Genomic DNA, 21,282 nt, shown 5'->3' on the forward strand with positions numbered 1-21,282 from the left:
TCAGATCACAGTCCACCAGGGCCCACAGCTACCTCTACAGCCTTGCTCAGAGGAGTTCCTACCAAAGATATTTTGGAGGCAGCCACTTGGAGTTCTGTACATACCTTCACAAAACACTACCATCTGCCTTTATATTCCAGAACAAGAGCAGGCTTTGCCACTGCTATTTTGCAGGGCATTCTGGCTCAAGCCAGTTCCTCCTAGTACCTACCACCCAGTGCATAGCTTTGGGATTCTACCCATCTGTGATTACTGCAGCTGTATGCACGATGAACATAGTACAGTTTTGTACCTACCATAAATGTAGATGTTCGAGTGCCAATACAGCTGCATTACAGGTTTCCCTCCCTCCTTCCCCACTTGGTAAAGACATAAGGCCTAGCAACCTCTTCATACTGCCTGACTGGGTTATCCGGCTATGTTTTATTTGCTTGCTACCACTGATTTTGGATTATATTGCATTGCTTGTATATGTATATAAGCACTATTTAGATATTGCCTTCCTTCTGGGGGCACCTGACATCTGGGGCAAGAAAGACTGAAGAACATGGCGTCTGCTGTGTCTTATATACTCTGGCCTCACTGACGTCAGAAGAGAAAGCGACAACAACCGACGCCGGACCAAGACTTTGGAATTCGGCCGACCGAGGGACCGCCTGACGGCAGAGAACCCATCTGTGATTACTGCAGCTGTATTAGCACTCGAACATCTACATTTATGGTAGGTACAAAACTGTACTTTCCCAGAAAAGAGGGCACTTGGCGCCCCATCCTGGATTTATCCAAAATGAACACCTCCTTGGTGGTCCCCAGATTCAGAATGCTGACCTTGCAGCAGCTCCTGCCTATGCTCACACAAAATGCTTGGCTGGTGACACTAGACCTAAAAGATGCCTACCTCCACACCTATCAGGGAATTGTGCAGAAAATTCCTGTGCTTCAGAGCAGGCATTCAGCACTTACAGTTCTCTGCATTGTCTTTTTGCTTATCTACTGCTCCCAAAGTATTAACCAAATGCTTGGCCCCTGCTGTAGCATTCTGCAGACAGAGAAATATACAGAGTTACTCTTACCTTGACGACTGCCTTATTCAGCTGAACAGCAAAGAAAAGCTGCTCCAAGGTCTTCTCTTTGTCAAAAAACTCCTAACTTCCCTAGGGTTCAACATCAACGACGAAAAAAATCAAAGCAAAACCGTACCAGAAAAATTGTTTTCCTGGGAGCTGTGCTAGACACAGCAACCCTAATGGCTTTCCTATCTCCAGAAAAGCAGAGCTTCGTACCTCTCTACTTCACCCAGCTGGCTTCCAGAACTCCCCTCACTGCGAGGAAGTTCCTGCAAGCCCTGGGATACATGGCATCTTGCATCCTTCTCATCCCTATCATCAGGCTTCACATGAGAAAGCTTCAGTGGTACTTAAAGAACCTTTGGTGTCAACACACTCAGTCCCTAGAGACCACTCTCCCACTGATCCCTTGCATAAAGGATGAATTTCTCTTGTGGGCAGAGGCCTGTGTCATAAACAAGGGTCTTCCCTTCATCCTCCACCCTTCCGGCCAGACAACACCGATGCCTCAGACATAGCTTGAGGCGCTCATCTTGCAGGCAGGTGTACCCAAGGCCCCATCTCAGGCCAGGGTCCTCCTTATAAAGACAGACAACACCACAGGAATGTGGTATATCATCAAAGCAGGGGGGCACCCAGTCTTACCCCCTGTGCAGATTAGCCATGAGTCTGTGGCTTACAGCCACCTCCATGGGGCTACACCTAATTGCTCACTACTTACCAGGGATCAACAACACACTGGCAGACCACCTAAGCAGAAACTTACTGGACCCCCACGAATTGCTGCTCCACAGAGAAATCTTTCTGCAAATCACCCAGGAGTGGGGGACTCCAGAGGTGGACCTCTTTGCCGCACACTTCAACCACCAGCGGCACAAGTTTTGTACCAAGGAGTATCACCTCCTAGCATGGAAGGTGGATGCCTTAACCTTCCCCTGGAGCTCCCTCTTTTTGTACACATACCTTCCTTTGCCCCTTATTCGCAAGGTTCTAATCAGAAATAGAGAGGAGAGACCAAAGGCCATCCTCATCGCTCCAGATTGGCTCAGTTAGCATTGGTACCCCTTACTATGCAGTCCGACCTTACAGCCCTGGGAGCTGCTTCCTCTGATGTCAGACCTCCTGACCCAGGAGAGGGGGAAGGTACTGCACCCGGACCTACAGACTCTACAAACGTTCAGCATGGCTCATACACTAAAAACTAACAAGAAGTCACTGTTAAGCAAACAGGTCCTGGACATCATCACAGAGGCCAGAGGGCCCAGCACAAGAAAATCTTATGCAGGAAAATGGAAGAGAGTCTGCTCCTGGAAACAATCAAAAGGGAGCAGTACCCCCCAACCTTCCATCCCTCTCATCTTGGATTACTTAGCAGAGTTGCTCAATAGTGGCCTCTCCTTCTCCTCTATTAAAATTCATGCCTCTGCCATCTCTGTCTGTTATGATTTATACCCAACCCTGTTCTGTCATCCTTTGATTAAGCAATTACTCGGAGGGGCTTCTATTATCAGGCCTCCCAGAAGACCTCCTACTCCACCCTGGGACCTGAATTATGTGTTAAAGAAATTAACTTTACCTCCTTTCGAACCTGCTGCTTCAACAGAATTGAAATACCTCTCCTGGAAAACTGCCTTCCTGCTAGCTATCACCTCAGCCAGAAGGGTCTCAGAACTTCAAGCTCTCATGGCTATCGAGCCCATCATAATTTTCTGTGCAGACAGAGTCTCCCTGAGGACTAATCCCTCCTTTATGCCCAAGGTGGTTTCTGATGTGACCCTTAACCAGTCCATACACCTTCCCACCTTCTTCCCCAACCCTCAAAACAAGGGGGAAAGAATTCTACTCTCACTAGACATGCACAGACAGCTCAGATACTGTCTGGACAGCACTAAGCCATTCAGAAAAACTGACCAGCTTCTTGTAAGCTTTGCTCTAGGGGCAGAGGGGAAGCCAATCTCGAAACAAACCATTTCCAAATGGCAGAGGGGAAGCCAATCTCGAAACAAACCATTTCCAAATGGATTTCACACTATCCATTTTTGCTGCAGACTACATGGGAAACCCATCTCTAAGTTGATCCGTACCCACTCCACTAGGGCAACCTCCACTTCCACTGCATTCCTCAGAGGGGTACCTACCAGGGACATATTGGAAGTGGTCACCTGGACCTCTGTCCATACCTTTACAAAGTATTACCACCTACCTCTCTCTTCTAAGTCTAGGGTAGGCTTTGCCTCTGCAGTTCTGCAGGGCCTCCTGACCCATACCTAGGACTCTACCTATCCTTCCTCCCATTACGTCAACTTTGGCAATCCTCCCACAGGTGATGACTGCACCAGTGAAGTACGAAGAACATAGTACAGATGTTCATCGTGCATACAGCTGCAGTCATAACAGATGGGTTCTCCTGCCGTCAGGCGGGTCCTCGGTCGGCCGAATTCCAAAGTCTAGGTCCGGCGTCGGTTGTCGTCGCTTCTTCCCTGACGTCAGTGCGACGGGTATAAAGGAACCAGCCAACGCCATTTTCTTCAGTCTTTCTTGCCGTGCGGTGCCCGAAGCAGAGGCAGTTCACAAGTGCCGGTCGGCCAGCTTCTGAAATTACGAAAATTTTGAAACCAAAGTCTTCTTGAAAGCTAAGTACCCCGTTGGGGAAACTTTTCTTGCCTCAGACCCATGTCAGACGGTTAATAATTGTATTTCATGTGGGAAGCAAATACTGCATAAGGATTTCCATTCCCTCTGTATACCTTGTTTAGGCCCAGACCACGACGTCTCGGTCTGTCGTTTTTGTGCTACATTCAACAGACGCACCATTAAGCGTAGGGTGGAGTTCGCCCAGCATTATTTTGGAAAAACATTTAACTATATTATGTCGTCGGATACTCCGACTCCAGTTTTGTCTAAAAAACGCAAAGATAAGGACCGACACACGAGGTCCGCGGCCTCTACCGACACCACGCCAAAGCCGACTACACGTGGTCTGGTTCTCAGCGAGGCGCCTACGCAGCCCCTGACTACCGACGACACTTCATTGGCGGTGTCTCCTGTGCCCGAGGTCGCAGGCTCCTCGGCCCACACCTCGACTACAGATACCGAAGCCACTCTTGGCATTGAACCTCAAAATGTGGACAGGTCTACCTCCACTCAAGGTGTCTTCAGACTATCCTCTTCTTTTTCCATCAGGGCTTTCACTAAGTCTAAAGCAGCCATGCATTCTAAGAGACAAGCTACACAGGGCCCATCTCCAGGCCCCATGCCTAAAAAAAAAACAGATGCTTAAAATGGCTGAGGATTTAATTACTCTTATCAGGGGTTCTCAACCCCCACCGGACAAAAGGCCCAGAGTGGAGGAAGAATCCCCCTCCTCTGATCAGGGCTCCATTATTTCAGAGCACTCCGATGATCAGGAACATTCTTACTCCCCTTTTGAAGACTCTGATGCAGAGGAGTCCATTCCTTCTGTATCTCCCCCAGAGGATTACTCATTTGGGGAAACTTTGCATACCTTAAGGGAACACTTCCACTGGGAAGGCCAAGATTATTCAGATTCCAAGAAAAGGCGTAGGGAATTTCTCTTGCTACCTCAGCACAGGCATCTGGCTATACCTCCTGTCTTGGACATCCTAGATGATGTTTACTCGGAGGCCTGCCTTAACCCAGATTCTCTGCCTCCAGCCCCAGTCAAGCCTGACGGGTACTACACCAATTTCTATACAAAAGCCATGCTGCTGACCCAGAAACCATCTCACAGGCCCCCAAGGGAATTAAGGCCTCCACTGCTAAAAACCCATTACCTTCCGAGAGAGATTCCAGATCCTTAGAAAGGTGGGGAAAAAAGGTATATACCTCGGCTACCTTAACCATGAGGGCATTAAACTGTCAGTTCCATATGCTAAAATACCAACAGTTTTTGTTTTCACAATTGAAAAGTAAAATGTCACAACCTGAACAACCAGACTTGAAGGAGTTGCAGGATTTGATGCATAGTGCAGAAAAAGTGGGTAAGCATACCTTACAATGTGGTTTTGATGCTCTAGAGGCCTCATGTAGAGCTGCTGTTACAGGATCAGTCATACGTAGACATGCCTGGCTCAAGGAACAAACCTTGCCTGATCATGTCAAAGCTAAATTACTAGATGCCCCTCTACAAAAGGATGTATTATTTGGTGCTAATGCTGAGGAGGTATTAAGGAAAATGGAGGAAAAGGCTAAATCAATGCAAACTGTGAAAGATTTTTTACAGGTACAACCTCCACGTTTCAGTAGAAATTGGCCTTCCAAAAATTGGTCCTTTCCAACCTCGGACAGACCCCAAAGAGGTAGATACAGGCGCCCGAGGGGCAGAGGACAATCCCAAGGATCGTTTAGAGGCAGACAATGGCAAGCTCCTACATAAACAGGTGGTGAGGATAACTCACAATCATTCAGGAAAGCAAACCCAATGACTTTCCCCTTTGCATGCCAAGGCTACAGATTCCATTTTCACACCCTTCCAAAAATGAGAGGCATGCCAAACCTGCCACACAATCAAAGGGCAGAGACACAAAGGCAAATTACATTTCTCATAGACATGAAAGCTATTCAAGAGGTACCTACGCACGAACAAGGTCAAGGTTTTTATTCCAGACTATTCCTGGTACCAAGGAAGGGAAAAGATTGGAGACCTATTTTGGACCTATCCATCCTAAACACATTTCTACTCGTACCAAAATTCAAGATGCTCACTCTACAGCAGCTTCTTCCCATGCTGGGCAAGGAGTCTTTGCTGGTAACATTGGACCTCAAGGAGACGTACCTGCATGTCCCAATCAGACAAAATTGCAGAAGATACCTCAGATTTCTTGCAAGTTCAACCCATTATCAATTCTCTGCATTGCCCTTTGGCTTAACTACTGCGCCCAGAGTATTCATGAAATGCCTGGCATCAGTAATTGCCTACTGCAGACTTCAAGGGATACAAATATACCCCTATTTGGACGACTGCCTGATCCAAGCGGACAGCAAGCACATTCTTCTGCAACATCTGGCTTATGTAATAATGTTGTTGAACTCTCTGGGATACACAGTCAACAAAAAGAAATCAAGGCTAATACCCTCTCGGACGATAATTTTCCTGGGTGCCAACTTGGACACAAACACCCAGATGGCCTACCTCACGCCAGAGAAGCAGGGGCAACTAACTCAATACTTCAGAGCACTAGCAAATTGCACCAGGCTGACTGCAAGGAAAATCCTGCAGGCTCTGGGATTCATGGCATCTTGCATCTTACTAATCCCATGTGCAAAGCTGCATATGAGGAAACTTCAATGGTACCTGAAAAACCTATGGTCTCAACACAGCCACAGTTTGGAAACAATAATACCACTAATTCCATGTCTACAAAAGGAATTTCTGTGGTGGGCTCAAGCATGCCAAACAAACACAGGTCTTCCATTCAGCAAGCCTCAAGCAAATCAAGTCATCACAACAGACACCTCAGACTACGCCTGGGGGGTACACATGACAGATCGGTGCATTCAGGGCAAATGGTTCCATAAAGAAAAGCACCTTCACATCAATCAGAAGGAAATGCTAGCAGTAATAAAGGCTATTATAGCTTTCAAAGACCTTCTGCAACCAGGTCAACTATTGATAAGAACGGACAACACCACAGTTATGTGGTACATAAACAAACAGGGAGGAACACATTCATTCCCCCTATGCAGACTGGCCATGTCACTTTGGAACATGGCCATGGACTTACAAATCGAACTACAAGCACAGTACTTGCCAGGCAAGGAAAACACGTTGGCAGACAACCTAAGCAGAAATATGACAGATCCACACGAATGGAAGTTGCATCCAAAAGTTTTTACAGAAATAATCCAAGCATGGGGAAGGCCAGACATAGATCTGTTTGCCTCCCACAAAAATCACCAATTGACAAAATTCTGCTCAAGGATTTTCCATCCAAAGGCCTGGAGAGTGGACGCTCTCTCTTTCAGTTGGACATCAATGACAGTGTATGCCTTCCCAACTCTTCCTCTGCTGCCCAAAGTTCTATTGAAAACCAGAGCAGACAGACCAAAGATGATAATCATTGGTCCAGACTGGCCAAGACAACACTGGTACCCACTCCTGAGGAGCCTGACGCATTCACCACCATGGACCCTGCCTCTAATGCCTCTTCTCCTGACTCAGCACCGCTTCAGAACTCTTCACAGAAAGCTAAAAACACTCAATCTAGCCGCATGGAAGATTCCTTAGCATCACAACAGACCCTACTCTCCAAGGAGGTGCAGGATGTCATTTTGGAGGCCAGAAGGCCATCAACTAGAAAAGCTTACTCTGCAAAATGGAAACGATTTTGTGTCTGGAATGAGAAAAAGGGCCAGGATCCTGGAAAACTGAATTTACCTCAAATACTACAGTATCTAGCTGAGCTGCTAAGCAGTGGACTTTCATTCTCCTCCATCAAAATCCATGCCTCAGCCATTTCTGCAGAATACAACACTGATCCACCCTTATTCTCTCACCCTCTCTTAAGACAGTTCCTCAGAGGGCTTAAGAATCTAAGACCCCAAGGAAACAACCAATACCTGCTTGGGATCTCAATTTAATTCTGGAAAAACTGACCTTGCCTCCCTTTGAGCCAGCTGCCTCATCAGATTTGCAATATTTGTCCTGGAAAACAGCTTTCCTTCTGGCTATTACCTCAGCTCGTAGAGTTTCAGAACTACAAGCTCTCATGGCTGTGCAGCCTTTTATCATCTTCCATCAGGACAGAGTTTCCTTACGAACCAACCCGTCCTTTATGCCTAAAGTGGTATCCAGGGTAGCTTTGAATCAGGCCATACACTTACCTACCTTTTATCCTAATCCTCAAAACAAAGGGGAGAGATTACTACATTCCTTGGACATCCACAGACAACTGCGTTATTATTTGGACAGAACAAAGCCTTTCAGAAAATCGGAACAGCTCTTTGTGTCCTATGCTGTAGGAGCTCAAGGAAAGCCAATTTCAAAACAGACAATCTCAAAATGGATAGCCCACTGCATACGCTTTTGTTATTCTTTTCATGGCAAAACTGTACCTACAGGCATCAGATCTCACTCCACAAAGGTCACAGCTACCTCTGCAGCTCTCCTCAGAGGAGTTCCTACCAAAGATATTTTGGAAGCAGCCACTTGGAGTTCTGTGCATACCTTCTCCAAGCACTACCACCTACCATTATACTCCAAAACTAGAGCAGGCTTTGCCACTGCAGTCTTGCAGGGCATCCTGGCTCCTCCTAGTTCCACCTAGTACCTACCACCCCTTTCTTAGCTTTGGGATTCTACCCATCTGTTATGACTGCAGCTGTATGCACGATGAACATAGTACAGTTTTGTACCTACCATAAATGTAGATGTTCGAGTGCTAATACAGCTGCAGTCCAGGTTTCCCTCCCTCCTTCCCCTCTTGGGACAGGCCTACTGGCTAACACCTCCTCATACAACCTGATTGGGGTATTCATTTATGGTGCATTTGCTTGCAACTACTGTATTTTGATTATATTGCATTGCTTTATTACACAAATTTATGTATTACCTTCCTTCTGGGGGCACCTGACATCTGGGGCAAGAAAAACTGAAGAAATTGGCGTCGGCTGGTTTCTTTATACCCCTGTCGCACTGACGTCAGGGAAGAAGCGACGACTACCGACGCCGGACCTAGACTTTGGTATTCGGCCGACCGAGGACCCGCCTGACGGCAGGAGAACCCATCTGTTATGACTGCAGCTGTATTAGCACTTGAACATCTACATTTATGGTAGGTACAAAACTGTACTTTGTGTATACTTACCATAAATGTAGATTTTCGAGTGTATTCACTGTTGCAGTCTTGGATTCCCTCCCTCCATCCCCCTTTTCACATCTTCCCATAGGGGGACACATGCTTCCCAGGGTGGCTCTTAGCCACCAGGACAACTACTCTCTTTTCCGACAGGTTAGGGCAAGAAAATCTGATGTAATGATGTCGGCTGCGTTGCTTTATAGTACTGACGACCTGATGTTAGACTACAGGTGACAGCAGCTGGCGCGCAAAAATATTGTCTCTGGTATTCAGGCTGGCCGAGGGCTACCACAGCAGGGATAACCCACAGGTGGTGACTGCAACAGTGAATACACTCGAACATCTACATTTGTGGTAAGTGTACACAACTGTACTTTCTTAGCAGAAGATCAGAATGGAGTATAGGTTGAGCTATGACTAGAAGTCAAATTATGAAAGATGCACCTGTGTAAGGTAAGTAGTCTTTTTTGCATATTTTGTATATAGTTAATGATTTTCAGTAACATGAATAATGTCTTATGTTTACATTTGCATTACATAAATTTTTGTGTTGTATGTTCTGGATCATTTCTAGGGTGCTTTTAGCCAATTGAGAAAGGGCTGGGACTGGTAAGCAAAACAGACCTGTTGTAACTGAGTTTACAACACTTCCTGCTGCTGTAGTTACTTTTACAAGTAAGATTTTAGAATCGTTTGTTAAAAAAAAAAAAAAAAAAAAAAAAGTCTAATAGTGTACTGAAAAAGAGAAGGTTTTAGACTAATTTGAATGTGTTCCATTTTAGGAAATTCTTCTTATAAATGTAGTTATTGAACAGATGATATGTGATACTGATCCTGAGCTTGGAGGAGCTGTTCAATTAATGGGACTTCTGCGAACTTTGATTGACCCAGAAAACATGCTGGCCACAAGTAATGTAAGACCTTGATGAATGCTGATGTGTTAAATATAGCTGTAAAGTAAATATATTGTTAGTTTTGGATCATTCTATATTGCCATGCAGTCTCACGATGCAGCATTAACCATAGTAATGTATGGTTGTGTATTCCATGTACTAGCATTTCTTTTTACTGCATGTTGTGATTTGATCACCTTTTACAGTGTATAAAAGAATTGTGTTCTCTAAAGCATAACATTTTGAGAGTAAGTGCTCAGTCTGAATTATGGAACCTAAGAAAAGATTTCAAACCTTTGCTTTTGCCCTTTTTTGAAACAAGACTACCCAGAGAAAACACATACAGTCATGGGGTTAACATGCACACAGGCAGTGACTTGGTCATTTTTTTTTTCTCAACTCTGGGCCCTTGGTCTGTGAGGCAGAAATCTTAACACAGGGCTGCTCTGCATAATTTGTGTACTCTACAATAAAGGATCAGATTTGTTTAGCTGGAAAAGGATTTCCTAAAATACTTTTGCACTGAGGTTAGTTTATTGCTTTCTTCCAGATGATGTCCTTCAAGGATGCATTTGCAGTCCTAACAAATGGGTTGTCCTGTCGTGAGGCAGCCCTTCGGTCGGCCGGATTCCAAAGTCTGGGTCTGGCCTCGGCTGGTGTCGCACTTCACCCGACGTCATCTCTGCTGGTCTTCGGGTATAAAGGCATCAGCCGACGCCATTTTCCTCAGTCTTTCTTGCCGCGTGGCGCCCGAAGCAGAAGCTGTTCGCAAGTGCCGGTCGGTCAGATCCAGAGATTAATACTACCGAATACTACTTCGAAGGCTTCTAAAAGCTAAGTACCCCGTTGGGGACTCTTTCTTGCCTCAGCCGATGTCAGAAAAAGTAAATAACTGTTTAACTTGTGGGAAACAAATACCTCATAAAGATTTCCACTCTTACTGCTTACCTTGTTTAGGCCCAGACCACGGCGTAGCAGCTTGTTTAGCCTGTGCTTCCTTCCACCGGCGACGCTTAGGCGTCGGTCGGAGTTGCTGAACAGTTTTGGCTCAGACTTTGCGTACATTATGCCGTCGGATCCTCCGACTACCCAAATTGTTAAACGCAATGAAAAGGACCGACACTCGCGGTCCGCGGTTTCGGCCGAAACCACGGTTAAGCAAACCGCGAGTGTCTCGGTTTCGGCCGAAACCAAGCAAACGGTTCAATCTACAGCCGAATCCATGACTACTACCGAGGCCCCTTCTACCCTAGCTGAATCGGCCTCTGAAATTTTGCCTACTAATGTGGTTTCTCTAGAGTTATCAGACACCATCCCTTTGGATGTCTCTACCCCAGCACGTGGTGCTGCTAGGCCTCCTGCAGCCATGTCTATAAAGGCCTTTGCCAGGGCTAAAGCAGCCAAAACTGCTAAATCAGTGCCTGTTAAGCCCCCCTCTCACAGGCCCAGCTCCAGTTCACAAATGCTTACTCTGGCAGAGGATCTCATCTCTTTAATAAGGGGATCCCAATCTCACCCTGACAGGGCCTCACAACCTCCGGAAAAGAGACCTAGAGCAGAGCCCCCTGAGCCAGGCTCCTCAGATGACTCTTCTGATGACTCAGACATTACAGACCATCTAGAGGCTCCTCTTTCTACTTATGAAGATTCTGATGCTGAAGAATCTATTCCTTCTGCCTCTCCACCAGAGGAATTTTCCTTTGGGGAAACCTTACATGCCATGCGAGAGCAATTCCAATGGCAGGGACAAGATTTCTCAGATTCAAGAAAAAGGCTTAGGACCTTTTTACACTTACCGCAACATAGGCCCTTAGCTATACCTCCAGTTCTTCCTGTTGTGGATGATGCATTTAATGTTGTTTGCACTGCTCCTGATACTTTACCTCCAGCCCCTGCTAAGCCCGACAGGTTCTACAGGGTACCGGACACTCATCACCACTTATACAAGGCTCATTTTGCAGATCCGGAGACCATCTCCCAGGGGCCTAAGGCAGTAGCTACGACCTCAGCTAAAAACCCTCTCCCTTCTGATAGGGAATCCAGGTCCTTAGAGATGGGGCAAAAAAGTATACACCTCTGCTACTCTCTCAGCTAGAGCTTTGAACTGTCAGTTTCATATGATCCAATACCAGGAGTTTATGCTTGATCAGTTAACTAAGAAACTGTCCTCTGATGATTCCTTAGATAAGAAATATGTTCTAGAAATGGTGAATAACATTCAGCAGGTTAGTAACCATTCTTTAAAATGTGGCTGTGATGCACTGGAGGCTTCATTTAGATCAGCCATGACTGGCACAGTTATAAGAAGGCATGCATGGTTGAAAGAGCAGGTCTTGCCGGATCATGTTAAAGCAAAGCTATTAGATGCTCCTATGGACAAGGTCAGTTTATTTGGTTCTCCTACCCAACAAGTAATGAAGAAAATGGAAGAGAAGGCAAAATCTGTACAAACAGTTAAAGATTTCTTACAGGTACAGCCCCCAAGGTTCAGCAGGAACTGGCCTTCCAAAAATTGGCCCTTTCCAGACTCCTCTAAAAATCAGAGAGGCAGGAATAGACGTTCCAGAGGCAGAAATCAATCCAGAGGAGGTGCCTACAGGGGACGCCAGTGGCAAGGCAATAACCAACGAGGCACAGATACAACCATGACCACTGCAACAGGACAATCACAGTGACTTGGCTCTAACACCACCTACCAGGGAACAAATAGTAGCACCCTTAGGCGGAACATTAGCCTTATTTTCAAAAAACTGGCACTATATCACAAGAGACAACTGGATTTTGCAAACTATAGACCAAGGCTACAGGTTTCACTTCCACACCTTACCAGCAAAAAGAGGAATGCCAAACCTGCCACCAAATCAAAAGTCAGAAGCCCTAAAACAAATAGCTCAATTAACAAAGATGAGAGCTGTGGAAAGGGTACCACCTACAGAACAGGGCAAGGGATTTTACTCCAGACTCTTCCTAGTACCAAGAAAAGAGAACAGTTGGAGACCTAATCTCGACCTGTCCGCTTTAAACACATTCATCATCGTTCCAAAATTCAAAATGCTGACCCTACACAAACTTCTTCCCATGCTGGGCAAGGAGTATTGGCTGGTTACTCTAGATCTCAAGGAGACATACCTGCACGTCCCCATACGAACAATTTGCAGAAGATACCTCAGATTTCTTGCAGGATCAGAGCATTATCAATTCTCAGCATTGCCCTTTGGCTTATCTACTGCGCCCAGAGTGTTCACGAAATGCCTGGCATCAGTAATCGCTCATTGCAGGCTTCAGGGAATCCAAATTTATCCATACCTGGACGACTGCCTGATACAAGCGGACAACAAAAGCAAGCTGACACAAGACTTACAAAGAGTCATTTGCTTACTACAAGCCCTGGGATACACAGTCAATTTAAAAAAGTCAAAACTGATACCATCCCAGACAATAACATTCTTGGGTGCAGAATTGGACACAGTAAAACAGATGGCATTCCTAACTGCAGAAAAACAAGAACAACTTCCTCTGTACTTCTTGGCACTAGCAAAGCAGAACAAACTAACAGCAAGGAAAGTACTGCAGGCCTTGGGTTTCATGGCATCCTGCATAATCTTGGTCCCCCATGCCAGACTGCATATGAGAAAGCTACAGTGGTACCTAAAGAATTTATGGTCTCAACACAAGCACAGCTTAGAAACCGAAGTACCACTAATTCCATGCCTGAAACAAGAGTTCCTATGGTGGGCTCAGATATGCCAGGCAAACTCAGGCTTGTCCTTCCACAACATTCAAGCAAGCCAAACCATCACAACAGACGCCTCAGACCTCGGTTGGGGGGCACTGCTGGACAAGTGCATTCAAGGCATATGAACTCCAGATCAACTACACCTGCACATAAATCAAAAAGAAATGCTGGCAGTAAAACTAGCAATCCAGAATTTCAGACCATTCCTCAAAGAGGGCCAATTGATGATAAGGACAGACAACACCACAGTCATGTGGTACATCAACAAACAGGGAGGCACTCATTCATACCCCCTATGCCGAAGGACTCTGGACCTGTGGAATATGGCTCTGAACTACAACATTCAATTACAGGCAATATTCGTACCGGGAAAAGAAAACATCCTAGCAGACATGTTAAGCAGAACTATCTCGGATGCTCACGAATGGATGCTACACCCGGACATCTTCAAGGCCATCACAAAGAAATGGGGAATGCCACAAATAGACCTATTTGCATCCCCACTCAATCACCAGCTCAAGAAATTCTGCACAAGGACATACCACCCCCTTGCTTGGAGGGTGGACTCTCTATCCTTCAATTGGAAAGGCCTGACAGCATATGCATTTCCACCCCTTCCTTTGATGCACAAGGTACTACTGAAAATCAAAGAGGAACGTCCAAGGATAATTCTGATAGCTCCAAATTGGCCAAGACAACATTGGTGTCCATTACTGAGGAGCATGTCTCGGGGGGGAACGTGGGCTCTACCCCTGATTCCTTTGATGTTGACTCAGAGCAACTACAACATCTTGCATCCAAACCTGAAAACTCTGCAACTCACTGCCTGGAACATTACATAAGAGCATCTAACCCAGATTTATCCCAAAGGGTTAAAGACATTATCCTTGACACCCGCAGACCTTCTACTAGAAGGAACTATGCAGGAAAATGGAAAAGGTTTGTCATTTGGAGTACGGAAAGAGGGAAAGATGTGTCAAAGGTAGATATTGCCAACATCCTGGAGTATTTGGCAGAGCTCCTACATACTGGCCTGTCCTATTCCTCCATCAAGATACATGCATCAGCTATTTCTGCAGAATTCAGCCTCGACCCCCCTGTCTTCTCGCATCCTCTACTCAGACAGTTCCTCAGAGGAATTAAGAATGTTAAACCTCCTAGGAAACCACCATTACCAGCATGGGACTTGAATTTTGTGTTAGAAAAATTGACACTCCCTCCATTCGAACCAGCAGCAACAGCAGATCTTCAACACCTATCCTGGAAAACTGCTTTCCTACTGGCAATTACTTCAGCAAGAAGGGTTTCGGAACTACAGGCTTTAATGGCAGTACAACCCTTCCTAATCTTCCATCAAGATAGAGTGTCCATGAGAACTAATCCTACATTTATGCCTAAGGTGGTATCCAGAGTGTCTCTAAACCAGGCAATCCACCTACCTACCTTCTTTCCCAATCCACAGAACAAAGGGGAAAGACTGCTGCATTCCTTGGATGTACATAGACAGTTGCGACCTGGACAGAACCAAGGGCAATAGAAAAACTGACCAGCTCCTAGTAGCCTATGCAACAGGAAGGGAAGGAAAAGCAATTTCCAAACAGACAATCTCCAAGTGGATAGGAAATTGCATAAGATTCTGTTACTCCTATCATGGAAAGCAAATTCCACAGAACATAAGGCCTCATTCTACAAGGGCTACAGCCACTACCACAGCCTTCTTACGAGGAGTGGCTACCAAGGACATTATTGAGGCTGCTACTTGGACCTCCGTGCATACATTTGCCAAGCATTATAACTTACCTCTATACTCTAGATCCCGAGCAGGGTTTGCCACTGCTGTGTTGCAAGGGATCCTAACTACACCATAATACTTATTCCTCCTCCCCTAGTTTGGCTATGGTATTCTACCCATTTGTTAGGACTGCAGATGCATCCTTGAAGGACATGGTACAGTTTTGTACCTACCATAAATGTAGATGTCCGAACAGGATAGCATCTGCAGTCAGGATTACCCACCCTCCTTCCCCTCTGTGGTACTCCTAGGGTATTGCCCACCTAATAGCTAGCTGGGGAGGGATCTCTTATGGTGTATTTGTTTGTATATATGTACATACATGCATATTTTTTGTGTTTGCCTTCTACTTTTTGGAAAACATTGGCATTTACCCAAAAATTTAGCTATCCAAGAGGGCTACTGGCATCTGGGGCAAGAAACACTGAGGAAAATGGCGTCGGCTGATGCCTTTATACCCGAAGACCAGCAGAGATGACGTCGGGTGAAGTGAGACACCAGCCAAGGCCAGACCCAGACTTTGGAATCCGGCCGACCGAAGGGCTGCCTGACGACAGGACAACCCATTTGTTAGGACTGCAGATGCTATCCTGTTCGGACATCTACATTTATGGTAGGTACAAAACTGTACTTTTTCTATTTTATCTACGTTATTTTGTGGTGTTGAGGTCATATTTTGTATGTGGATCTTCAGTTGGAATCGTGGCAGCAGGTAGTAAGTGTGTGTGTGTGTGTGTGTGTGTGTGTGTGTGTGTGTGCGCGCACGCGCGTGTGTTCTCTTTTTTTATGTTGGGTCAAAAATCTTCCAGGCAAGTGACATTTTGTGTTTGTTTAGACTTCTGTGCAGTACTGCATGTGGGAAAATGGAAACATGACAGATACTTTCAGGTAGAGAAAGGCAGATTCTTCCCCTCCTTTTCAGAATTTTTTTTGTTCTCTTTAGATATTTACCATGTTTTGACCTGGGGATCACAAAATGTATTGAAAGAGAAGCACCTCCATTTGTTTTAAGTAAAACATGTGAACTCAGAGGTACTGCAGTGAAGCTGACTTTCCCTGGAATTATTTACTCCTGGTAGCATAAAGTGGAATTCCTTAGTTGTCACTGCTTGGTTTACTTTTTTTTTTTTTTTTTTTTTTGCAGTGGCAGTTGAGATTATGATAGCAAATAAGAAAACATAATCATCAAATGTTACCACTGTACTGCGTTGCTAACATGTTCAGAGAGTGACACTGTTCATTGATGTGTTATCCCTTTATAGTTTAGATGCTGTCCCTTAGAAGGTTTTAGTAGAACTGCAAAAGAGGAAAGTTCAGCAATTTTAAGAACTACTTGTTAGCCATAAAATATTTTAGGTGTACATGTACAACAGAGCTTTCTTGGAAGAGTTATGAATCACTCCCTGTAGCTGTGTTGCATAAAGCAGTTTTGGAATTTTAAACTAAATGTGCATATGTAAACATTGTGTAAGAAGTAATAGTTTTAATCCAAATATATATATATATATATATCTATATATATATATATATATATATATATAGATAGCCTTCATTATTATTTATTATTTTCCATTGAGCTTTAGGCATATTCTTGCAAATTATGACCACTTTGTGAATCCCACCAAGCTAGATAAGCTTATACTAAATTGTTTCCAAGTTTTTTTCTTGTTTGGTAAATACCCTAGATTTTTTAAACAAGGTTATAGGTTCATAGGATGTTACTAGACTAACGGCCCTAGAGCCTTTTAAGTCTAGCCATGTTACTCCTATGTTGCCCCAATTGTCCTTGGTTAGATGGACGAAATTTACAGATCAGCACCGAGTACCCCTGTCAATGAGGGACATGAGTGCCACACCCCAGGTGAATTTGCAGTCACCTGTCCATTTTTTCCAGGTTGTGCTTGAATAGGGCCATTGACGAGCTCTTCTTGAATTGGAAGTTTATTACAGTGCAGCGGCAATCTCTGGGAGGCATACCTGTCTCTCCAGCATCAGCAAGGTTGAGATTCCTAGAGTGAGTGACTCTAGTGCCATTTCATTTGCGGATATGCAGCATTTCCGTCAGGTTGAGGTCAGAGACTGCCCTGTAGGCCAGGCCTATATGATACAGAGTACAGTGACAGTGCTTTCAGTCTATCCATGTAGGTCATGGTTTGGAGATTCTGTATCATCTTGGTGAGAAAACTGTGTGGACTCTCCAGTTGCTACAGGCGTCTAGTGAGATACATGCAGAAAGGAGTACTGTACTCTATTAATGGTCTGTTTAGGGTCAAGTAAAGTGGGGTTATAACATCCTTAGAGCCTTTACTTATGTGATGCGCAATATAGAAGGCTTTCCTCACCACCGTGGAAACCTGGTGGTCAGAGTTCAGATTGCTGTCGACCTGTATTCCCAGGTCTTACACCACTGGGTTTAAACTTAGAGGGTCTCTGTCAGTATTGTAATTAGTGGGGAAATCCACTTGGCCATATGGGATAATATTGTACTCTTTTGCATTTAGTTTTAGACTGTGACTTTGGCACCAGTCATTTGTTTGTGTTAGCTCTTCCTTTAATATGTTAACATCGTTGGGGGACTCACTGATTGCGCCTAGTTTACAGTCATCAGCGAACTTAGTAAGCCGAAGCCAGTCTACTTTAGCCTGGACTTCCAAGAAATATATTCCAAATAGTAAAGGGTCCAGTACAGATCCTTGAAGTACTCCTGTGGTGACTGGTCTACTGGTAGAGGTGGAGTCACCAATTTGTGATAGTATGTGCTCTTTTGGTGAGCCAATTCGCTACTCATCTAGAGATATAAGGGTTACCACCTAGAAGTTTTTCAATGATACCCAAATGGGGGATTGTGTCAAAAACTTTGGGTGGGTCCAGATAGACAGTATGCACTGTCTTACCTTCATCCAGGGCTTTGGTGACTTTCTCGAATAAGTCTACTCGGTTCAGTAAAAACAGTCTTCCCTTAACAAAGTGAAACTGAATTGCATCTAGGGTTTGAAGGTCACCTTTGTCATTAAGGTCCATGATGGTCCTTTCCATGGCTTAGCAGATGAGGCTGGTTAGACTTATTGGTCTATAGTTCCCAGAGTCGGTGGATGCCCCCCCCCCCCTTTATGCAAGGGGATTACTGTTGCTTTTCTCCATTCTGCTGGTACAAAGCCTGTTCTCAGGCTATGGTTAAAGAGAATGGCTAGTGGGTCAGCTAGGTCCTGTTTTTAGATTGCTTAGTAAGCAACCTGGGATGTTTAGTCCTGTTGAGGTTGTGTTTTTGACCTTGGAAAGCGAAGCTATGACTTGATCACTAGAGGTACTAGATAGAGAGCTGGTGTCAGGTATGCTTTGGTGTATGGCTGGTGGGGATAGGGGGGATAAAGTTTGCACCAAATCTGTCATCTTGCAGGTTGACAGTTTCCTCCGGTATAGTGGGCACTCCCTTTTAGATTTTGGACTTGGAGTGCCTTATGATTGTTCTTGGTTAGGGATGTTATTTTAGCTTCATAAATAGCTTTAGAGGACTTTTTACAAAGCTTTTGATTTGCTTGTTCAGTCTGTGGAGGGAATTCTTCCTCTGCAGAGGCATTTACCTCTTGTTCTTGGACATCACTTTCTTCCTTTTGTTATATGATCTGTTTATACTAGATCTCCACCAAGGCGGCTTGTTTTTTTGGGAGGACCTGGCTTTAATCTGGTCAGGCATAGCAGTCTGTACAGTTGCTAGGATGATTATACAGGGCATTTGTGTCCATCCCTGCATAGGAGTCCTTACTGCCTGTGATTGCAGGGGGTGTAGAGCTTTTTATACCATCACTTAGTAGGCTGTAGTTTGCTTTGGAGAAGTTCCTTAGTGTTTTTGCTCCGTTTTGAGTGTGGGGTCTGATGGTTATGTCGAATGAGACTGATTCATGGTCTGACCTTACCAGGGAGGGTGTCACACGGGGCAGTACAGTAACCACCCATGTTGGTGAGTACTGTGTCAAGGACATTAGAGCCACTTGTGGGGATGTAGACTGTCTGTACCAGAGCATTTGCACTGACAAAGTCCAGGTACCTCTGGGCGAGCATGTAAGAGCTCATGTATGTTACCCAGTTGATGGAGGATTAATTGAAATCTCCCATGACTTAAGGTGTTGGGCTGTATGGCGAGTGACTCCAGTAAGTGCAAGTAGGCATTGTGCTTTTCTTGGTTCATGGAGGGGGACCTATAGCTACCAATGATGTAGTACGGTGTTGTGCCTGTAATTAATTGGACATGGAGTAGTTTGAGAGAGTCATACTGTTTGAACAGTCTGGAGGTGTACTTGGCTTTAGTGAAGATGGATACCCACCTTTGGTTCTTTAATGCTCATTCTGAGGTCTGAACATGTAGATAGTGTTGTAGACTTGCACAGCTGGGTTGCTTTCTGTGGCCGACTGCACAGACATCAGCATCTTACAAAGTCAGGAGTGCTTCCAGGGAGTGCAGTTTCACATTTAGATTCCTAGCATTAAGCAGCAGAACTTTGAGTTTGTCTCGCATGGATTTTGCTATGTTGATAATTTTGTTGTTTTGACATTGCCTAAAAAAGGCAGTATGGGGGAGGCAAGCACCAAAGCAGTGTGGTCTATCTACCATGTCTTCCCAGGCTGACAAATACTGGATCCTCCAGGAATGACACCAGAAGCTATTCCAATTGTTGAAGTCAGTCTTTTTTTGTTTATATTATGGCACCCTGGATGAAGGTAGAATGCTGCTTAGGGCTAGGGTCATACCTGCCTGGGACAGAGAATTTGAGAGTTCAGTCGTGTCTCTCTTCATATAGTCCAGGGACGTATGTCTCAAGTCATTGACCCCAACATGGGCTATGACAGAGTTATAATAGTGCTTCTTGTTGAGTGACCTGAGTGCATGCATGATCTCATGGATCCTGGCACCCGATAGGCAGCTGACTGTGACCTTTTCGTTGTCAAACCTGGTGAGGGGGACATCTGTGTGCCTCACTGTGAAGTCTTCTGTGACCAAGACATTAGGTTTTGATATGTTTTGCCATAGGGGCTTATTTGGTGAGACACTGATATGTATGCTACAGTGGTTTCTATGCATGTTGAGGTGTGTGCAGATAATTTGCGCTTGGGAGATCTCTGATCTTTTGGTAGGTTTCTAGTGAGTACCTCAGCTTATGTGGGTTTATCTGTTGTGCCCTGAAATTCTGTGAGAGGTGAAGTTGCATGAGCAAGACAACCTGTTTGTCTTGTTTTTTGTTACATGAGAAGATTGTTTCCAGTTTGGTAGTGTAATTACATATCTCACATTAGGGTATTTGTTTCAGGACTAAGTGGCTGTCAGTATACATGAGGCAATTACTACATTGCCTCAGGATGCCCAAGTCAATCAGGCTGGCTGGAGAAATGGTGGGAAAGTGACCATCCATAATGGCAGGCTTTACCGTAGTACTGTTGGGGAGTGGGTAAGTTGATCAGTTTGTGATAAAGGAATACAGAGGGGCTTATTCTGTTGACAATTTAGGGTGAAGAGCTTGTGACTATGCTGTTCAGTGTGCAGTTGAGTTGCCTCAGAGCAACAGGGGACTTGGAGAGGGTTCAACTGACATTTCTCTAAACTCCCACAGCTTAGTTTTTGTCTTCCAGATTACTTAAATATAAAATGTATTTTTTTTTGTCAGTGTTGGACAAGATTTATCTTGGAGTATTGGAAAGATTTGCCCTTTTGTAGCATTTCCCCCTTTAGAGATGGTGGCATATTTATTTAGATCATGTTTTGAAAATCTGAGATGCAGGTAAACGTTCCTCTTTACTTATTATTGGGCATGGAGGGGCAGCTGGTCTAAATATTGTAGCTAGGTAACTTTATTTATTTATTTTTTTAACGTTTGTTTCACATCTTAACTTTTTCTGTTTGTATCATTTATTTGCCAGTAAAGAAAGTAAAGAATTGTCTTACCTGATTGCCCTGTTTAACACGGTCTTTCCCTGTGGCAAGTGT

General features: G+C 44.8%; 1 protein-coding gene across 5 annotated transcripts in view; it reads left to right on the top strand.

Annotated features, from left to right (window-relative positions):
* Nucleotides 1-21,282, top strand: part of PPP4R3B (protein phosphatase 4 regulatory subunit 3B) — a 2,189,617-nt gene that overhangs the window by 840,542 nt on the left and 1,327,793 nt on the right. For all 5 annotated transcript variants that reach the window (XM_044055224.1, XM_044055233.1, XM_044055261.1 and 2 more), the window contains one exon: nucleotides 9,667-9,798. In XM_044055224.1, coding sequence (XP_043911159.1) covers nucleotides 9,667-9,798 — 132 coding nt within the window. The remainder of the gene's footprint in view (nucleotides 1-9,666; nucleotides 9,799-21,282) is intronic.

Source organism: Protopterus annectens, chromosome 1.part2, assembly GCF_019279795.1.
Source record: "Protopterus annectens isolate FY-2018-M chromosome 1.part2, PAN1.0, whole genome shotgun sequence".
Taxonomy (NCBI): domain Eukaryota; kingdom Metazoa; phylum Chordata; order Ceratodontiformes; family Protopteridae; genus Protopterus; species Protopterus annectens.